The sequence below is a fragment of the Peromyscus californicus genome, unplaced genomic scaffold (genome assembly GCF_007827085.1).
Source record: "Peromyscus californicus insignis strain IS unplaced genomic scaffold, ASM782708v3 Scaffold_15__1_contigs__length_86483966, whole genome shotgun sequence".
NCBI classification, from domain to species: Eukaryota; Metazoa; Chordata; class Mammalia; order Rodentia; family Cricetidae; genus Peromyscus; species Peromyscus californicus.
In genome coordinates, this window is record NW_026294447.1 from 54,819,491 (window position 1) to 54,840,296 (window position 20,806).

The following is a 20,806-nucleotide window of genomic DNA, read 5'->3' on the forward strand; positions in this document are numbered from 1 at the left end:
AGTATATATCATTTTATTCTCGTCTTTCCTTATGTTAATTGCCAAATCATTATTTGTACCAGTATCAGTGTTAGCATCCATGCCATACTCTCAGAATGTTGTTGGAGTTGTTGGAAGAACTATTTAGTGAGACTTAAAGACAGTAGTTCTCTTGAGTGTATAAGGGTACGTTTCTACTGGGAATAGAATGGGAGGACTTGCCTGGAGTCTAATGTATAGCTGGGTCCTGCTGATGGACACAATGTGGCTTTGGCTTAGTGTGGTCTGGTGGTGCAGGAGGGAAGGTAGTGGGCCATCACTGAGTTCCTTTTAACAGGCTTGAAAGCTTCTGTTGGTTTTGCTCTTGGCATTTGCACTGATGGTGTAAGGCAGTGTGGAAGAATGCTGCTTGAGCCTTAGAAATCCCGTGGTGAAGACTCTTCTTGAAGTATACAAGGTGATGAATACTGGTAATTTCTGCACTGGAAGTGAAGGAGAGAGGTTTGAGTGCAGCTTAAGCTACATAAGACCCTGTCTCAAAGACAGCAGACAAAAGTTTATTATTGGCATATGTTGTAGGGGTTTTTGTTTTTCACAAAATAATGGGTTTCATTGTGATGTTTTTTACACATGTATGATGTACTTCTGTCATGTTCACCCCTTAACCATCTCTTGTCCTCTTCCCCCTCTCCCCCCTGCAAAGAGTCTCCTTTCTTGTTAAGTTTTTGTTTTTATCGAGACAGGGTTTCTCTGTAGCTTTGGCACCTTTCCTGGAACTTACTCTGTAACCCAGGCTGGCCTCGAACTCATAAAGATCCCCCTTGGCTCTGCCTCCCAAGTGCTGGGATAAAGGCCGGCACCAACGCGGACAGGTGGTTTTTTTTTTGTTTGTTTGTTTTCAAATTAATCAATCAATTAATTAATTAATTAATTAATTTTGAGACAAGGTCTTGCTATCATCCAGGCTGGCCTCTTAACTTTTTTTTTGTTTCTTGAGACAGGATTTCTCTGTAGCTTTGCACCTTTCCTGGAACTTACTCTGTAGCTCAGGCTGGCCTCGAACTCATAAAGATCCCCCTTGGCTCTGCCTTCCCAAGTGCTGGGATAAAGACCGGCACCAACACGGACAGGTGGTTTTTTTTTGTTTTTTTTTTTTTTTTTTAATTAATTAATTAATTTATTTATTTTGAGACAAGGTCTTGCTATCATCCAGGCTGGCCTCTTAACTTTTTTTTTGGTTTCTTGAGACAGGGTTTCTCTGTAGCTTTGCACCTTTCCTGGAACTTACTCTGTAGCTCAGGCTGGCCTCTGCTTCCCAAGTGCTGGGATTAAAGGCGTGTATCACTTTTTGCCTGGCTGGGTTGAGTATTTTTGTTTGTTTTTCGAGACAGGGTTTCTCTGTGTTGCCCTGACTGTCCTGGAACTTGCTCTATAGACCAGGCTGTGATGTGAGCTCTAAGTGTGGTCTAACTGGTGGTGGTTTTTTTTTTTAAACATTGAACAGGCTGGATATAGTATGCAGAACAGTTTTTTTTGTACACAGTGAGTAATTTTTCCTTAAGGCTGAAACTTTGGTGTACTGTATTTGAATTATCTAAGAAAAACACAATTTAAAAACAAGGTAGTAGTACTAAGGAACAAAAGCAGACTGATAGAAGAAGAGAGGGGCAGGAGGCAGTTTGTTAAAGAAAAGGTGTTATGAGGTAATTTTTGGAAAAATAATTTCTAATTAGAGAACACATGTGGGTGAGGGTGCACACATCTATGCATATTCTTGTGGAGTCCAGAGATTGCCATCAAATGTCTTCCTCTATTGCTTTACTTTGGGTTTTTTTGAGACGGATCTCTCTGAACCTGGAGTCCACGGTGTCAGCTACTCTGGCTGGCCAAGGAGCTCCAGGGATCCATCTGTGCCTTCTCCGGTCCCCTCAAGGGCTGGAGTTACAGACACTTGGAGCTAGGAATTTGAACTCAGATCTTCAATTGTGGGTGTGGTTGTCTGTCTGTCTGTCTGTCTGTCGGTAGTACTTGACTGAAGCATCGTTAAGATTGGAGGTTAATGTTAGAGTATTGTTTGCTCCTCAGTGAATGCTGGTTATGGTTTTGGAGTGCTGTTTTCTATTAAACACGTTTATGAGCGTGTTTGATTACTAGTCCCCGACCACCTTCATCTTTTTACTCAAGGCAGAAATAGCTTCTGGCTTGATAACATAATTTTCTTGATTTTTTTGATTCAGTAGAACATTTCATACTTGGTAAGTCACCTTTATGTTAGCAGTACACTTAAGTTTACCCTTCATATGCATGTAGGCAAGTTTTTTAAAAAAAATTTACTTTCCATGAAAAAAAGACCATTAGAATGCTTAGCTAGTTCTCATTTCTTTGTGCCTTTAATTCTGTGTGTTTGGTGTCCACAGCAGCTTTTTAAATTAATTGTACGATATCAGTTTATAATGTTCAAAACAGTGATGTAGGTAATAGTAATAATTGGTTTCTGTCCTGGTTAGGTTTTTTTCTTTTTGACACAAGCTGAAGTTATCAGGGAAAAGAACTTTAATTGAGAAAATGAGTCAGAGTCCAGGCGGTGGTGGCGCACGCCTTTAATCCCAGCACTCGGGAGGCAGAGGCAGGTGGATCTCTGTGAGTTCGAGGACAGCCTGGTCTACAGAGCTAGTCCAGGACAGGCTCCAAAGCTACAGAGAAACCCTGTCTCGAAAAACCAAAGAGAGAGAGAGAGAGAAAATGAGTCAGATGAGTCAGATTGCCTGTAGGCAACTCTGTGGGGCATTTTCTTGATTAATAATTGATATGGGAGGGCCCAGCCCACTGGGGGCGGTACAAAATCTGTGCAGGTGGTCTTGAATTGTATAAGAAAGCAGACTGAGGAAGGTGTGCTTCCTCAGAGCACACTGGTAAGCAGTTCCCCTCCATGGCCTCTGCTTCAGTTCCTGACTTCAGGCTCCTGCTTGAGTTCCTGCCCTGACTTCTTCATGATGGACCCTAAACTGTAAGCAGAAATAAACCCTTTTTCTTTTGGGTTACTTTTGGTCATGGTGTTTTATAACAGCTAAAAGAACCTAAGATGGTTCCCCTTACAATTGGTTAAACCAATGCTCATAGTAGCGCTTGATAGTTTTTAAAACATTCTTTACTCGTGTTTATGTGTGTGGATGGATTGACTGTTGTGTGTGAGTAGCAAGTATATGTCACTTGTGTGTCCTGGGGATTGAACTTAGATTATCAGGCCTTGGCGATAGGTGCCTTTATTATCTATTGAACTATCTTGCCAGCCTGATACTCGATAATTTTAAAGGTACGAATTTGTAGATTGGTACATAAACAAGCTCTGGATTCCATATTGTATTCTCATTCTAGTGTTGTTTTCCATCTTGTGTTGGGAGCCGTGTTTGATTTCCTGCTTTGGAGGTGTGGGGTTTGTTGTGCTACAAGTGCAGGCTGGCTACAAACTGGCATTCTCATCTGTCTTACCTTTCCCTTCTGAGATCATAGATAGGCACCATTATTTCAAACTTGTCCATGTATTTTAAAAATTAACTTTTGGGTGGGTGAGCGAGATGGCTCAGCAGATAAAGTGCATCCAAGTTCAATCCCTAGAACCCAGGTAAAAGTGGAAGGAGCTCATCAACTCTGTAGGGTTTTCTGCTCTCCACATGTGAGCTGTGCTCGCTCACACAATAATGAATAAGAAAAAGCCCGGCTCAAAAACAAACAAAAAAGGCTGGGCGGCAGCAGCGTTGGCGCACGCCTTTAATCACAGCACTAGGGAGGCAGAGCCAGGTGGAGCTCTGTGAGTTCAAGGCCAGCCTGGTTTACAGCTCGTGATCCAGGACAGGCACCAAAACTGCACAGAGAAACCCGGTCTCCAACAACACCAAAACAAAACAAAAAAAAACAAAGAAAAAACTTAGAACATTTTTAATTTTTGCCCAGTTTTTCGAGACAGGGTTTCTCTCTGTAACCCTGGCTGTCCTAGACCTTGCTTTGTAGATCAGTCTGGCCTAGAACTCAACAGAGGTCCACGTGCCTCTGCCTGAGATTAAAGGCATGTGTCACCACCCAGCTAAAACACCTTTTCAAGGACTAGAGATATGGCTCAGTGGAGGAGTACCCACAGCCCTGCAACGGGAAAAAATTCAAGTTTGTTTAGTGTGTAGAACATTGACTGTATGTGGAACATGTACTTACTATAATACTCACTGTAATGGACACAATGTAATATATACACTAGAACCTAGGGTCTGTTATTTTTTGTTTTTGAGAAAGGTCTTGGTAGATCTGGGAGGCACGGGGGGGAACAATGGTGGATGATTATGGTCAAAATAATTTGTATGGTTGTATTAAGTTCTCAATGAATTGATAAAAAGATTACTATTTGTGAATGTTTCACCGTATAGCCCTTGCTGCCCAAAACAACACCTTTACGAAGAGAGGGAAAATGACCTAGCCTTTGATTGAACTAGTATGTCCTTTTCCTGCATAGTCAACCTAAATTGACAGTTTGGCCTTGGGTTTCATCATATTTTATTCATTCCCCTTGGGTAAAACCTATTAAATCATTTGTTTGGGCCTCTGCTGCTGCTTACTAAATACTGGATGGTCGGACCACCTTTTCATAACATTTTAATATTGTAGGAAGGGATGGTGTCCCATGTTTGCAGTTCCAGCACCCAACAGGCTGAGTCAGGAGGATCGAGTATTCCACGCATGAGTTTAAAGAGGAAAAGTAGCTGTGTGTGACTAATATAGAAAAGGTGGTAACTAGTTATTAACCATCTTTAGAATCCTAGGTTAGCACCCCTTGTTGCTAAGTTATTGTTTAATGCTAAACTCCTTGTGAAAATCTGGAACTCCAGGTTGTGGCCTAGACTGGCCTCAAATTCTTGTAAATTTTTCTGCCTCAGCCTTGTGAGTGCTCGGATTATAGGAATAAGCCACTATACTTGACTGGGAATTAATGCTTAAAATTTGTTTTATTATTTTTAATTATTCTGTCTCAGTGTGTGTGTGGGGGAGGGTATGTGCACATAAGTGTGACCAAGGAGGCCAGAAGAGGACATCAGATCCCCCTGAGCTAGAGTTAGAGGTGAGCCATCCAGTATGGGTACTTTTAGAAATTGAACTCTGCTGGTCCTCTCCAGGCAGCAAGTGCTCCTTTTTTTTGTTTTGTTTTGTTTTGTTTTGTTTGTTTTTTGAGACAGAGTTTCTCTGTGTAGCTTTTTGCCTTTCCTGGATCTCTGTAGACCAGGCTGGCCTCGAACTCACAAAGATCCGCCTGTCTCTGCCTCCCGAGTGCTGGGATTAAAGGCGTGCCTCACCACCACCCAGTGGCAGCAAGTGCTCTTAACCACTGAGCCTTCTCTCCAGCCCCCAGAATTAATATAAAATACATTTTGCAGTACCTTTGAGAGGTTCCTTATTCCTTTTCTGCCCAGATTTCTTTTTACTGCTTAAATAATGTTTAAATATATAGAATTATTACAGTAAATAAGTTATTGTAGTTTATTAAGCTTCATTTTTTTTTTTTGGTTTTTCGAGACAGGGTTTCTCTGTGTAGCTTTGCGCCTTTCCTGGATCTCGCTCTGTAGACCAGGCTGGCCTCGAACTCACAAAGATCCGCCTGGCTCTGCCTCCCGAGTGCTGGGATTAAAGGCGTGCGCCACCACCGCCCGGCCAAGCTTCATTTTTAACATAGAAATGATGGCATGTTTTTGATTGGGTAGTTGCTATAAAGTTTTAGACAGTGGATCTGTTGATAGGAGGGACCACAACCTATTTCAGATTTCCAGCATTAGGAGTCGAGGATTCATCAGTGGTCTGAGCTTTGTATAAATTGTGTGGTAAAGTACTCAAAATAGTAACTATTGGTAAAACAGCTCTGGGGCGTGACCTTTGTGTGTTAGTCATCTGCTGCCCCCCACCCCCACCCCTTTCCTTTCTGTATGGCCGTTCTCTTGTAGTCTCTCTCATAATGTCCCTCTTGTCAGTTCTTGTTGGGGTGTTGAGACCAGGTCTCACTGTAGCCTTGACTGGTCTGGAAGTCACATTTTTAAGTTTATTTTGTGTGTATGTATGTGTGTTGGGGGGGAAGTACAAGGACAATTAACTTATGGGAGTTGTTTCTCTCTCGCTGTGTGGGTTCTGAACTCAGGTAGTTAGGCTTGGCAGCAAGCAAATGCCTTTACTTACTGAGCCATTTTAGCCTGATTAAAAAAAGTTTTTTTCTAGTTTAATTTTTTTTTGTGTGTGAATGCTCTGTCTGCATGCATGTACACTCACATGCCAGAAGAGAGCATAAGATCCCATTATAGATGGTTGAGAGCCACCGTGTGGTTGCTGGGAATTGAACTTGGGACCTCTGGAAAAGCAGGCAGTGTTCTTAACTGTTGAGCCATCTCACCAGTTCCCCAATTAAAAAGTTTTAAAGTTAGATTTATTTATGTGAATTTCAGGCACATGTGTCCCATACATAGCTTTTGTGGACAACTTGTGGGAGTTGATCTGTGGTCCCAGGGATTGTGGGAGTTGGTTTAGGTCCTCAAGTTGTCAGGTTTGATGGCAAGTGGCCTTTAGCTTCTGATCTGTCTCTCCAATCCTTTTTTGTTTTGCTTTTAAAATAGTGTCTTACTCTGTAGCCTAGTTGTCCCTCCAGGTCCTCCTGTGTCAGCCTCCTAAGTACCAGAATTAGAGTTTTGTGTCACTTGCGTTCCCCTTCTGGTGTTTTAAGTGCTTGCTTCTCATTATCTAAAGTAGCTGTGATTATGGTACATTCCAACATGCTCTGCTTTTGCAGTACATAAGGATACACATTGTGAAAGATGTAAAGAGGTACGGTAGGTAGAGTACATGGAGACCCAGTGAACTTAGGAAGTTGTTTCTGTCTTCATTTGCAGTAGTAGAGTTAAGATAATTGGTAGTTATGTAAAGTGCTTTGACTCACTCTGTGGACTGAGATTTCAATAAATGCTATTACTGGAATTGTGCAGCCTTTTCACCTGACATCGTGAGCATTTTCCCTTGCTACCCCATGAAATACTATTATATTATTTTGTATGAAAATATGTGTAATATAGATGTATAATTATATTATATATATATATTACACACATAAATATACTAGGTTGGCAAGACAGTTTGTCTGCATAGCCCTGGATAGCCTCAACCTGAGAGATCTGCCTGCCTCTGCCTTCCAAGTGTTGGAATTAAAGGTGTGTGCCACCACACCTGGTAAACTGCTATTACGTGGCATGTTATTTCCTGAGCATTTACTGTAACTAGACAGTCTCTCACTAGTGATACTTAAATGGTCTCCAGTCTTGTCTGTGATGTTGTATATAGGGCTCCAGTGGACAGTCTTAATTACCTTGTTGATACAGTTCTCCTATGAGAGGGGTCAGATCTTAGATCTAGAATGTGGGAAATAAAAAGAAATAATTAAAAGTGAGTGGAGTAGATGTGAGCATGCCTCACTCTGGAATAGCCCTGGAGTACATGATGTTCCTGTCAGTTGTATTTCTGTATAGGAATTGGGGGCCATATATATTTTGGACAGTCTTACGGTTTTTTTACAATGCTCGGCTTAGGTTGCATTCTCATCCCCCAAGATAGTTTCTCTTTAGTACAGCAGGGCTTCAAGCTCATGACCATTCTCCTGCCTCAGTCTCCAGAATGTTAGGATTCTAAGCTTAGACTCACCATGCCCAGCTTGTTATGTGGTGTCTTTGTTTTAAAAAGTGTGTTGTAGATTAGTTTAGTCTGGTCTACCTTGTCTTAGAACAATGTTGTAGAGGCTGTATCTTTGAGTGTCAGAACTGTAACTTGATAGATGGCTAGAGCTGAAGTTGTTGGGTATAAATGCCTTCAGAAAGTTGGTATCTGAGCTGGGCAGTGGTGTCACACACCTTTAATCCCAGCATTCAGAGCCAGAGGCAGGTGGATTTAAGTTCCAGGACAGCCCGGGCTACACAGGTTTTGTCTTCAAAAACCAAAACAAACAAATAAAAAGCAAAGAGAGGGGAAAAAACCCTTAAGTAGCAAAAAGATGTCTTAAACTGCTTTTAGCACTGTTTTGATTTCTCTTTTCCTTCCTCATGCTTTTCTTTCCTCTGGCCAGTGTCTCCTGCATACTGTGCAAGTGTTCTGTCTCTTAGCTCATGGAATCATTGCTCTTTATTTAATTTCTAGTGTTAAATGAGAAACTGTGAGTTTTCTATTTAAATATAGTAACAGTGTTCATTGGGACATTTTGGATGCTCAAAACAGGCAACATAGTGCTTAGAACTGATACTTGTTTTTATTTAATTGTGAGAGAATGTACATACCTACCTATACATATAGCATTCTTAATGCATGTGCTTTCTCCATGGCATACAAGCCATAGCTTTTAGGAGTACTTACCATCTTTGTTCATTCTGAAGGATCTCTTGTTTCTGCCACTCCCCTGTGCACTGGTCTATTAATGTCTGGTCAGTTCTCTGGTCTTCTAGTAAGAGTGCTGGGATTAGATGTTACCTGGTGAGCCATCTCCCCAGTCCTTGTTTTTACCTACTTTTTTACGCATGTTTTTACTTTAGTTAGACGACATGTGTATGCTTTTGTGTACACGTGTGTATGCTTAACATACATGTTTATGCTTTTGAAGTAGATGAAATAAAGTAGCTAGATGACTACATTTTAAGTTGAGGTAAATTAAAAAAAACTGCATATGATTTGTTTCTGCATTATTTTAGCGTGGAGACTAATGTGGGCATAAGGGTTTTTTTTTTTTTTTTCTTCAAATCAGGATGAACAACTATTGTACCCCTTTGATTTTTTTTTTCCTCTTTTTTTTTTTTTTTTGAGACATGGTCTTTTGTAGCCCTGGCTGGCCTTTAACTTGCTATGTAATGGAGGAATAACCCTGAATTTACCTCTACCTCAATTCTGAGATGACAGGTGTGCACCACCAAGCCTGGCTCTAGATTGAACAACTTTGTGTGGATTTTTAAATATGAACCTGTCTCCTGGTACACTGGTGAAGAGACCTTGACAGGAACATTCCAAGCTTTTGTGTGTTGTGTGTCTGATAATAAGAAACCTGAAGGCTGTGGCGTGTGCCTAGCACTCAGGAGGCAGAAGCAGGTGGATCTCTTTCTCTGTCTCTCTGTCTCTGTCTCTGTCTCTCTGAGTTTGAGGCCAGCCTGGTCTACAGAGTGAGTTCTAGGACAGCCAGGGCTACACAGAGAAACCCTGTCTCGAAAAACAAACAGAAACGAAACGGGGTAGGTGGGTGGTGATGATGAGGACTGGAAAACACAACAAGTGGGTGATCAAATTTTGCTAATAAACCAGACTGAACTGATTGGTAAGGAATTTATAATAGCCAAGGTGAAGAAAGCAAGGAAACATTGCTTGTGGAGATGGACATGTTTTAAAGTCACTAAAACATGATTTCAGCATGCACTTGTGAAAGCTCGCTCCATACTTGAGTTTCTAGCTTTATTTACTTAATGTTAAAACCATTTATGAAAGTTGGGCATGGTAGCACATTCTTATCCTAGCATTCCCAGTTGGAAGGAGGAGGGTGACAAGTTGCAGCTTAGCACATGGCAAAAAGTCTTGTCTCAACTAAAACAAAGCAAATGTTATTTGTGATCGAAGTTATAATCCTGGCCCAGTCTGGAGGACTGTAGTTGAAGAATCTCAGTGGAGCAGTGAATAGCAAGCTGATGCAGTTGTGTGGGCCATGGGTAAGTGTGTAAGGTTGAGAGGGGGTGTGCTGAGACAACATCTTAATAAGTTGCTGTCTCAGTTGTCTGCAACTCCTCCTGCCTCTGCTTCCGGAGTGCTGAGTTACAGATGTCTTCTACCACTCCTGCTTTAGTGAAATGGGTTTGAGGGCTGCATTTCTGGGATAAATTTTGAAAGAAATTTGGTAACTGTTGACTAATGAAAACATGTAATGCTTAAAACATGAATTCAGGCCGGTGGTGGCGTGCCTTTAATTCCAGCACTCGGGAGGCAGAGCCAGGCAGATCTCCAAGTTGGAGACCAGCCTGGTCTACAGAGCGAGCTCCAGGACAGGAATCAAAACTACACAGAGAAACCCTGTCTCTAAAAACCATATCAAACCAAACAAAACAAAAAAGCCCATGAATTCAGTTAATTAGTATATCTTAATCGTAGATTCTATATAATTTTGAAAAGTAAAATCTTCAGTTTTTTGGCTTTAAGAAAATGCTTGGTGGTCTTGTGGATTCCTGGCTTTTAGAAGGAACACCACAGCCCAGCAAGCAGCATATTTGAGAAGAGCAGATTGAAGAGACCAGAGGGGAGTTCATTGATGCAGGGGATAAATCAAATTCTTATTTATTTAATAAATATGACTCCAGTCTGAATGAAAGCTGACACAGCACATAACTAGATCAGCGCACTAATCCTAATTAGTCTCATCAGTAACAACCAGGAGTTAAATATCAGGATAATAACCTGAAAGATCAGAGAAGTAGAGCAGCCACCAACATCTTTTTACCTCTCCGGATCCTCAGGCCAAAAGGGGGCCGAGATCCTGTCTCCACCCGCCTTAGTCCTTTCTCCACCTCCAGATTGTGCTGGATTAAAGATGTGATCCTCCCAAGTGCTGGGATTAAAGGTGTACACCACCACCACCACCACCACCACCACCACCACCACCACTCAGCCTCTATGGTTAACTAGTGGCTAGCTCCGCCCTCTGATCTTCAGGAAAGCTTTATTTGTCAGAACACAGACAAAATATCATACAACAGGACACAGTGATTAGAAGACACACAACATACAGCTGAGTGGTCAGCAACAGGCAGAATCGACTTCCGGGTGTGCTTATATTTGAGTTGGTATCACAAGACAAAAGCAGAGCCTAGTGGATCTGTACATTAGTGTCCTGGCACTCAATGCATAACATTCATCAAGTATCACTTTTCTATAAAGGTGTCAGAAACTTAGTTTAAATACAGCTCTTTACTTCAAGTTGGATTTGTATGCTATTTACCCCATTACATATGAGTGTCATCCATTGAGTCACATGGTAAGTGTTTCATTTAGTGTGAGTTTCATTTAGTTAGTATCTTAAGTCAAAAAATGGCATTTACAGCCGGGCGGTGGTGGCGCACGCCTTTAATCCCAGCACTCGGGAGGCAGAGCCAGGCGGATCTCTATGAGTTCCAGGCCAGCCTGGACTACCAAGTGAGTTCCAGGAAAGGCGCAAAGCTACGCAGAGAAACCCTGTCTCGAAAAACCAAAAAAAAAAAAAAAAATGGCATTTACTTTTCCTTTATTGAGATAGGTCTCATTGTGTAGGCCGAGTTTTATATTGGAGATCTTTTTTCTGCCTTCTGAGTGCTGGGATTATAGTACACTAGATGCCCAGTTGAAACACCCCCCCACCCGGTTTTTATCAGGGTTTTAGAGATAATAGTACAAAAAGACTTCTTGTTAAAATTTTTAAAACGTTTATTTTTTTGTATTGTATTCTTATCTAGAAGGTGTGTTCTGTATTGCTCACTCTCTGGCTGTGAGTCGATCTGCGCTTTTCCATTTATTTTGGTGTTTCAGTGACTGGGGAGGAGAAATTATTTATTGATATATTTTACTTCGAAGTACATAGAGATATATTTTGTTGTGAAGCAAAAGGTCTTTGAAAATAAAAATTTGGAGCTGAACATGGTGATACATGCCTGTTACTCTAGCATTCTGGGGCTAAGGTGAGCAGGTAGAGTTCATGGCCAGCCTGGATTGCATTGCATTCCTGTCTGAAAAGAAAGAACATGGCAAGGATCAACTGTTTAGAAGCAAATTTTACTAAAGTATCTAGTCCAGTCATGTTGATTAATTTCAAATTGTAGAATTTTTTGGCAGTAAAGAAAGTTTATCCAATTCCATTTTTATTTTAGTCCAGTTACAACGCAGGGATCACAACAAACGCAGCCCCAACAGAGGCACTATGGCATTACCTCTCCTATCAGCTTAGCGGCCCCCAAGGAGACTGACTGCCTACTCACACAGAAACTCATCGAGACTCTGAAGCCCTTTGGGGTTTTTGAAGAAGAAGAGGAACTGCAGCGCAGGTAAGATGTGTGTGCTGTGTGCATGAACTTTAAGATGTTTCTACTCGCCGGGTGGTGGTGGCGCACGCCTTTAATCCCAGCACTCGGGAGGCAGAGCCAGGCGGATCTCTGTGAGTTTGAGGCCAGCCTGGACTACCAAGTGAGTCCCAGGAAAGGCGCAAAGCTACACAGAGAAACCCTGTCTCGAAAAACCAAAACAAAACAAAACAAAACAAAACAAAAGATGTTTCTACTCAGTGACTTTTGAGTCCTTCTTCACTCACTCCATAGGTCAGGTTACTCTGAATCTATAGACTTGTTTCACACATTGTGTTGATACTCCCTAGAGAAAATGTGTTTTCTACAGAGAATTCTGTTGCCTTAATTATGTTTTTTGGGGGGGTTGAGGGAGCAGAGCAGTCTTGGTTGCAGTTTGAACATTGCACGTTGGGCAAGTGCTCTACCACTGAGTTACCCTTAGTCAATTTACATTTTTTGATGGGGCTGCAGATGGCTAAGGTTAAGAACACTGGCTGCTCTTACAGAGGACCTGGGTTTAAGTTCCAGTTCCACATGGTGGGTTCTTAGCCATCTGTAACTCCAGTTTCAGGGGATCCAGTGCCCTCTTCTGGCCTTTGTAGGCACAAGGCACACATACACAAACAACATAAATAAATAAATTTCTGAAGGCTCTTAGTTATAATGTAGGATTGTCAGGAGAAAAGGAAATGCTTTAACCATTGTTTCAGTGCCAATGTATAACCACTAATAAGTTTCTGATCTCTTATGTGAATTTTGAGACTGGATGTGGTGGCTCACACCTTTAATTCCAGCACTGGGGAGGCAAAGGTAGACAGATCTCGTGAGTTCAAGGCCAGCCTGGATTATATAGTAAAACCCTATCCGTAAACAAATAAATAGATAGAAAGAAAGAAAGCCTATTATGGAAGCAGATACCTGTAATGCCAGGACCTGGAAGTCAGAGAGGATTGTAAATTCTAGGTCAGCCTGGGCTATGTGGTTAAGACCATGTCTCAAAAATGAGAACAAAAGTAAAACTTAGTGAGCCAGTTATTTATAACTTAATGTGTAATAATGAATAATTTGATAATTGCTTTATCAACAGGATTTTAATTTTGGGAAAATTAAATAACCTGGTGAAAGAATGGATACGAGAAATCAGTGAAAGCAAGGTAAGGTCCTACAATCAGTTGTCCCCTTTTGAGTGGATTCAGTCTTTTGTGGTTTGTTTGTTTTTGAGGTAGGAGTTAGCTGCATGTTGCTCTGGAGCTCACTATATAGACCAGGGTGGCCCCAAACTCACAGAGGTTCTCTTGCCTGTGCCTCCTGAGAGCTAGGACTAGGTGTGCCACCACACCAGAATTCTTTTATTCTTTTTTTTTGTTTTGTTTTTTTGGGTTTTTTTGGTTTTTTTCGAGACAGGGTTTCTCTGTGTAGCTTTGCGCCTCTCCTGGAACTCACTTGGTAGCCCAGGCTGGCCTCGAACTCACAGAGATCCGCCTGGCTCTGCCTCCCGAGTGCTGGGATTAAAGGCGTGCGCCACCACCGCCCGGCGGGAATTCTTTTATTCTTAAGAATAGGTTTCTTGTTAATTTTGAAAGAAGCCAGCTGAAGTTAGTGACTTTCTAGAAAAATTAATGTGCTCTGGTTATAGCATTTCAAAGTTGGACCCAGTAATTGTGAACTACTGCCCATTCTTCTGAGAATCACTTCAGGAAAGGATTCCCCTGATTAAGGTGGACATAGCAATGGGCAGCAGTCCCAACACTTGGAAGATGGAGGCAGGAGGATTGAGAATTTGAGGTTAACCTGGGCTGTGTTACGAGACCGTGTCTCTAATCAAACAGTGAAAACAGTTTAAAAGGTTTATGGAGGTGGTGGTGCATGCCTTTAATCCCATCGCAGGTGGATCTGTGTGAGTTCGAGGCCAACCTGGTCTACAAAACAAGTTCCAGGACAGTTAGGGCTGCTATACAGAGAAACCCTGTCTCAGAGAGAGAGGAAAAAAAAAGTTTACTGTATTTTTGGAGTATTCCAGGTCTGGATTCAGTTCCTACTATACTTGAATCTTAACTGTCTTTAAAAAGGTCCTGGAATAACTTGATTTTTTTGTTTTTAGTTAATTTTATGTGTGTAGGTGTTTTGCCTTCAGTATGTCTGTGCACCATGTGTCTCGTGTTTGAAGAGGCCAGAAGGGGGCATTACATCCCCTGGAACTACATTTACAGATTTTGTAAGCTGTCAAGAGGGTTCTGGGAAATGAACCTGGGTCTTCTGGAAGAGCAGCCAGTGCTCTTAACCACTAAGCCATCTCTAGCCCCCTTGTGGTTTTCGTTTTTCTTTTTTCGTAAAGTTTTTAGTTTTAGATACTCAAAAGAGATCATATCATCATTGTTTAGTTATGACATTTCTCTGAATTCATGACACTTTGTACTCATTCACACAATTAAGGAGTCCATTGGTACGCTTAATGGTAAAGGAAAAGTTTTTAGAGCTGTGTGGAAGGTATTTGACACATTTTTAAAAAGTTCCATAAGAAGCAGTAATTTTTCTGCTGTAATAGAAAATGCATGTTTAATTTATACACAGCAGAAAAACTGATAGAGAACCAAGGGAAGAAAGATTAATAGGACAGGAGAAGGTATTAACTTACGAGAAAAGTAAAATTACTTGGTTTTAGGTAAATTGATGGTGTTCTTAATACATGTTTATATATTTTAAACAACTGATTAAAAATTGGTCAACTGGAGCATTCTAAATGGCAATCTTTTTTTTGTTTTGTTTTGTTTTCTGGAGCTGAGGACTCAACCCAGGGCCTCAAGCGCTCTACCACTGAGCTAACTCCCCAACCCTTAATGGCAGTCTTTATGTCCCACATTTTTCTTAACAGTTTTTGATAGAAAATTTGGAAAGGTAAGTTTATGAACTGAGCAAGAAGTGTCCAAGCTTAAGTGTTTTTAAATTGAAGTTGGTACTAGTCTTGTGTAGAAAGCATGGATTTATTGGAAGAGCTTTTTCCCTAGATGCTTAAAGACGCTAGTGAAGTAGACAAAGCCACAACTGGTTTGTATTTTGATTTGGTTTTAGTAAGTAGCCCTGTTGGGCCTTAAAATCGATTACCTAGTTAGTGTGATAACTTTGCCTTCCCCTTGGTAGTGCTGGGAGTACAGTTACTTTTTTGCCACCACTCCTGGTCAGAACTTAGGATTTTCATGTAGTCCAGACTGCCCCGGACCTCCTTGCCTCCCCTTCCTAGTGTTGGCTTATAGGCGTTGCTAGGATTGCAGGGATGTGCACTGCACCTGCCATCATGGGCACTTTTATTTACTTTGTGTTTTAGTAACAGAGCAGAAGCTTTGTATTTAATGTATTCACCCATGCACAGCGTTAGACTTCACCATTTCCTTCCCCTGCTTCCCACATCTGTCAGTCATCTTCACCACAGAAAGTCCTCCATTTGCTTTTATGTCATCTCTTGTCTGTCTAGATTGCACAAATGAGAGACGGTATGCAATATTGTTAGCCAGAATTTGACTGATTTTTCTTAAAACGATCTTTGGTTCCATCCATTTTCATCCAAAAGATTAATTACATATTTATTTTTAAAAATTTGTTTTTGTGTATGTTTTGCCTGCGTGTATGTCTGTGTGCCATATGCATGCCCATGCTTGTAGAGGTCTGAGTGAGGTCAGATCCTCTGGAAACAGAGGGCTGGGAACAGAACCCCTGGCCCTCTGCAAGAGCAGCCATTGCTCTAGCTCCCTAATTTTATTCTTTATGGCTGAATAAACTCTACTCTGTATACGAAATACCAATCTTCTTGTGGGATGTGTAGTTGGGAAAGATGTTTCTCTGTTCTGTAGGCTGACTTTTTCACTCTGGTTTGCCTCGCTGCACAGTTTTTTAATTTTATGAAATCTCATTTGCCAGTTCTTTGTATTATTTCCTGAGATCTTGGAGTCTTTCAGGAAATCCTTGCCTGTGCCTGTATTTTGAGGCATTCTGTAATTCTGGGAAGATCATGTTGTGTAGTCTAGACTAGCCTGAGAGCTAGGGTTGCCTAGCTTCCTGAGCGCTAGGGTTGCAAGCACTGGGCTAGTATGCCTGGCAAATGAGTGAGAATTTTGACACAGTTCTTCTGTGTAACTCCCTGGGAAGAACCCCAGGGTTAAGAAAAATTGTTTGCCTTAACAGACTGAATCTCATTCCTCTGGTTTGGTTTGTGTTCAGTGAATAGCTTGACTCTGGTGAGTGGCAAGTTGATGAAAATGGGGCCTCATAAGGAGAGGCCTGTGCATGGTTTTCCATCCACTGATAAGGTCTCCCTGTGGTGACATGGAACCCGAGGCAATCTTCCTATGAATATTTTTGGGTCTCATTTTTAGATCTCATAATTCTTTTCTATTTCAAACTTTTATTACATTTATTTATTGTGGGTGTGTGTGGAGGTCAGAGGACAATTTACTGGAGTTGGATCCTTCTACCATATGGCCCTAGGGTATTAGTTAACCCAGGTTGTCAGGCTTAGTGGCCAGTGCCTTTGTGCACTCCGTGATCTTGATGGACTTTTCTTTTTTTTTTGTTTTTCCGAGACAGGGTTTCTCTGTGTAGCTTTGCGCCTTTCCTGGATCTTGCTCTGTAGACCAGCCTGGCTGTGCCTCCAAGTGCTGGGATTAAAGGTGTGGGCCACCACCGCCCGGCTAATGAACTTATTTTTATCCATTTATTTTTTGAGATGGGGTATCTTTTTTGGTTTTTTTTGAGACAGAGTTTCTCTGTGTAGCTTTGCGCCTTTCCTGGAACTCGCTTTGGAGACCAGGCTGGCCTCGAACTCACAGAGATCCTCCTGACTCTGCCTCCCGAGTGCTGGGATTAAAGGCGTGCGCCACCACCGCCCGGCTGAGATGGGGTATCTTTTTTTTTTTTTTTTTTTTTTTGGTTCTTTGAGACAGGGTTTCTCTGTAGTTTTGCGCCTTTCCTGGAACTCACTTTGTAGACCAGGCTGGCCTCGAACTCACAGAGATCCGCCTGCCTCTGCCTCCCGAGTGCTGGGATTAAAGGCGTGCGCCACCACCGCCCGGCTGAGATGGGGTATCTTATAGGTAGACTGGCCTCAAGGCGCATATCTATATTTATATCTGAGGATGACCTTGAACTTTGACCCCTCTGCTGCTGCCTCCCCAGTGCTGAGGATTACAGGCCTGTGCCACTATCCTGGTTTTATGTAGTTAGTGGTGGGGATCAACCCAGGACTTTATGCCTGCACAGCAAAAGTGCTCTGACATCTGAGCCATACCCCTGCTGTTGATACTTTGTTATAGTATCAATAGCGTTTTCATAGTTCTAGGACTTGGGAGTCTGAGGCAGGTGGATTGTGACTTTGAGGTCAGCCTGGCTGCACAGTTAAGAAATTGTCACAAAACAAACAACCAGGAAGAAACCCCTTCACTAAATTAACAAATGACAACCCAGAAATAAGCTGTTTTCTCATTTGAAGTGGTGTCCCTGATGATGCTTTACTGACAACTGTTGTTTTTGTTCAACAGAATCTTCCACAATCTGTAATTGAAAATGTTGGAGGAAAAATTTTTACATTTGGATCTTATAGACTAGGAGTACATACGAAAGGTAGGTAATAATTTACTTATTTGGAGTTAATAGAACTTGTATTTCTTAAGATTATAACAGTTTTTAGCTGGGAGGTAGTGGCTCATGCCTGAGAGACAGAGGCAGGTGGATGGATCTCTGAGTTTGAGGCCAGTCTGTTCTACAGAGCGAGATCCAGGATACACAGAGAAACCCTGTCTCGAAAAAGAAAAAAGAAAAAAAAATTATGAGTCATATATAAGCTTTGATTCGCAAGGAAGTGAGAATTCTTGAGTCTTAAATTCAGAAGGAGCCTTCTATATCTGATGTCTGTAATGCAATGAAGTAATAACTCCGTTTACCAGTGGAGTAAGCCACATTTTCTGTATTGAACAGCATGTGGTTGGCTGCTGTACTGGAAAGTGTAGGTGCAGAGTAACTCCCATTGTGGTTTTTGGACAGTTTTCTATAGATTCCTACTTCTTTCTGCAGAGTATCACTGGGTATGAGCAGAGTCAAGGCTCTAAGAAAGTCTTGTCATTCTCTTGTTCTCATTTCTTTATTGCAGATAAAGTTGTAAAATACAGCTTAGCAAAAACCAAGCTAATGTGTCAGGTTAGCAAAAAACAAGCCAGTGTGTCCGTAGCTACAGGTGATCACATTGAATTTTTTTTTAAAGGGTAACTTTTTTCTCTTTAAAAAATGCTTACTTTTTGTCTATGCATGGCTTTTCTTTTGCATGTGTGTATGAATGTATGTGTATCATATGTGTGACAGGTACCTGCAGAAGCCAGGAAGGGGCATTGAAATCCCCTGGATCTGAGTTTAAAGAACTGGTGTGAACAGCCATGTTAGGTGCTGGGAACTAATGTTGGGTTCTCTGCACCACTGAAGCCACCTCACCAGCCCCCAGTAACTAAGTTCTTCATCTTCATTATCTTGTTTATTCCTTAAAAGAGACAGAAGCAGCCTGTACAGCTCAGGTGGAAGAGGTCACACTCTTAAGCCATGTGAATGCCTTGTCGCTCTGTTCTCTCTGTCTCATTGCTCTGTCCTGCTCCAGTATGTTTACTTTTGACATGTCGTGTGCATGTGCCTTGTAGGGTGCACTGTAGGTTGACTTTTTTTGAGTATGATGCCTAGTCTTGAGAATTGACCTGATTCTCTATAGGAGATCTCTCTATTCAAGTTTTTAGTTTTACTACTTTAGCAGAGAAGCTCTGCGTGAAAAGAACATAAAGGAAAACTGGGGTTTGTTGTTGTTGTTGGTTTTTGTTTGTTTGGTTAGTTGGTTTGGTTTTTTTGAGACAGGGTTTCTCTGTGTAGCCCTGGCTGTTCTGGATCTTGCTCTGTAGACCAGGCTGGCCTCAAACTCACAGAGATTTGCCTTCCTCTGCCTCCCAAGTGCTGGGATTAAAGGCGTGCGCCACCTCTGTGTCAGCTTGTGGTTTGTTTATGAATGACATCAAGACCATGGATAAGTGCTCACCAGGAAAGTCCTGGCTCATGCTTGTTTTGACTTGTTTATGGAGTTCAGTTTAATGACAGTGTGTCTGAAGAAAAGCATGCCCATCAGTTAGTATTACCTTTCCCCACTGACTTGGTTGTGTTTGTCAGGAGGATCAAGTTCTAGAGCTTGCCCATATCCCGTCAATTAATATCAAATACTGTTAATGCTAAGAAACAAGGCAATTTTTTTGTGCTACTGTGTGATGGTTGAACTTTTTTCTTAAAGGTGCTGATATTGATGCATTGTGTGTTGCACCAAGACATGTTGATCGGAGTGACTTTTTCACCTCATTCTATGATAAATTGAAATTACAAGAAGAAGTAAAAGACTTAAGAGTATGTAACCATTGGGGCAAGAGAGGAAGGGTTAAAAACATACCACTTAGTCCTTTGAGAGAACTTTATATTTCAGGTAGAGGAATCACTGATTGAGCTGTTCCATTTTGCCAGGCCATTTTGAGCATTCAGCATGTGTGTTTTACAACAAAACTAGAATAATAAACCTATAAACGCCTTAGAAATTACGAAATAGAAGCAAACACAACGAGTAGTAAGTAATCTAAGAGCAGCTACATCCTATGACAGAAAAGAAGGATTTTGACTGTTAAGGTCATTGCTAAGAACTTATTTTTTTGTTGGGCATTATGCTAAATTATGTTGAAACAATTTCAAGTGCCTCATTTAAAAAAGTAACAATAATAGCCACATGTAGCACACCTGTAATCTGGGCCCTTGGGAAGTAGAGGCAGGAGGATCAGAAGTTCAGGATATTTTCAGCTGGGTGGCTGGTTTGAGTCCAGGTTGGTCTACATGAGACCCTGGCTCAGACAAACTAAGTGAAAGTGTAGTGAAAGCATGTACATGAACTTAGGATGACGCTTCAGGAACTAAACTTGTTTGCTTTCTCACAGGCTGTTGAAGAGGCATTTGTACCAGTTATCAAACTCTGTTTTGATGGAATAGAGGTAAGGTCTAGTCCTAGGGGGCAGCTTTTGGTATGGACTGTCCTGGATTTTGGTCGGTGTAGACACAAATTTGATTGCCCGAAAGAATTTGAGTTGGTTGATACTAAGAATTTTTGTCATGGAAATGGGTGTCTGTTCTTGTAGAATAGCCGGCCCTGTTAGGTTATTCTGACAGCGAGTGGAAACAGAGGATCTGGGACTGGAGGCTGCTGCAGAACAGTTAAGGGATAGTTCGTTCACATGTGATTTGTGTGTTCTGAGTCAGGCCCTAAGTCCACAGTCTGTTTTTGAAGTAGCTTTTCTCTTTTTGTTCATTCGGTGTGAGCTGGCGTGCTTGAAGTACTTCGCTGGAGAGTTAATGAAGTGTTTGCCTCTCCTGCTGCTGCTTCTGAGGAGTACAGAGGGCTGTTGGCGCAGAGCTGCTTCTTAGATACTTCTGATTATAAAACTTGACATACTGAAAGAACGATAACTTGGTGTTTTGTTGTTTTTGTTTTTTAATGTAGTTGGGGGGGTTAGTTTTTAGAATTGCTATATAAGGTGCCTAACTTTTATGAAAGGTTAAACTATCGATTTTAATAAGTAGCCAAAATGTTAAGTTTGGTTAAGAATTTTTGTATACTTTTTTATTTATAGCCAGTATTTAAATATAAAACCATAATTAAA

General features: G+C 41.4%; 1 protein-coding gene across 2 annotated transcripts in view; it reads left to right on the forward strand.

Annotated features, from left to right (window-relative positions):
• Positions 1 to 20,806, forward strand: part of Papola (poly(A) polymerase alpha) — a 54,185-nt gene that overhangs the window by 2,431 nt on the left and 30,948 nt on the right. For both annotated transcript variants that reach the window (XM_052738904.1, XM_052738905.1), the window contains exons 2-6: positions 11,907 to 12,080; positions 13,186 to 13,252; positions 17,627 to 17,708; positions 19,402 to 19,511; positions 20,087 to 20,140. In XM_052738904.1, the coding sequence (XP_052594864.1) occupies positions 11,907 to 12,080; positions 13,186 to 13,252; positions 17,627 to 17,708; positions 19,402 to 19,511; positions 20,087 to 20,140 (487 nt within the window). The remainder of the gene's footprint in view (positions 1 to 11,906; positions 12,081 to 13,185; positions 13,253 to 17,626; positions 17,709 to 19,401; positions 19,512 to 20,086; positions 20,141 to 20,806) is intronic.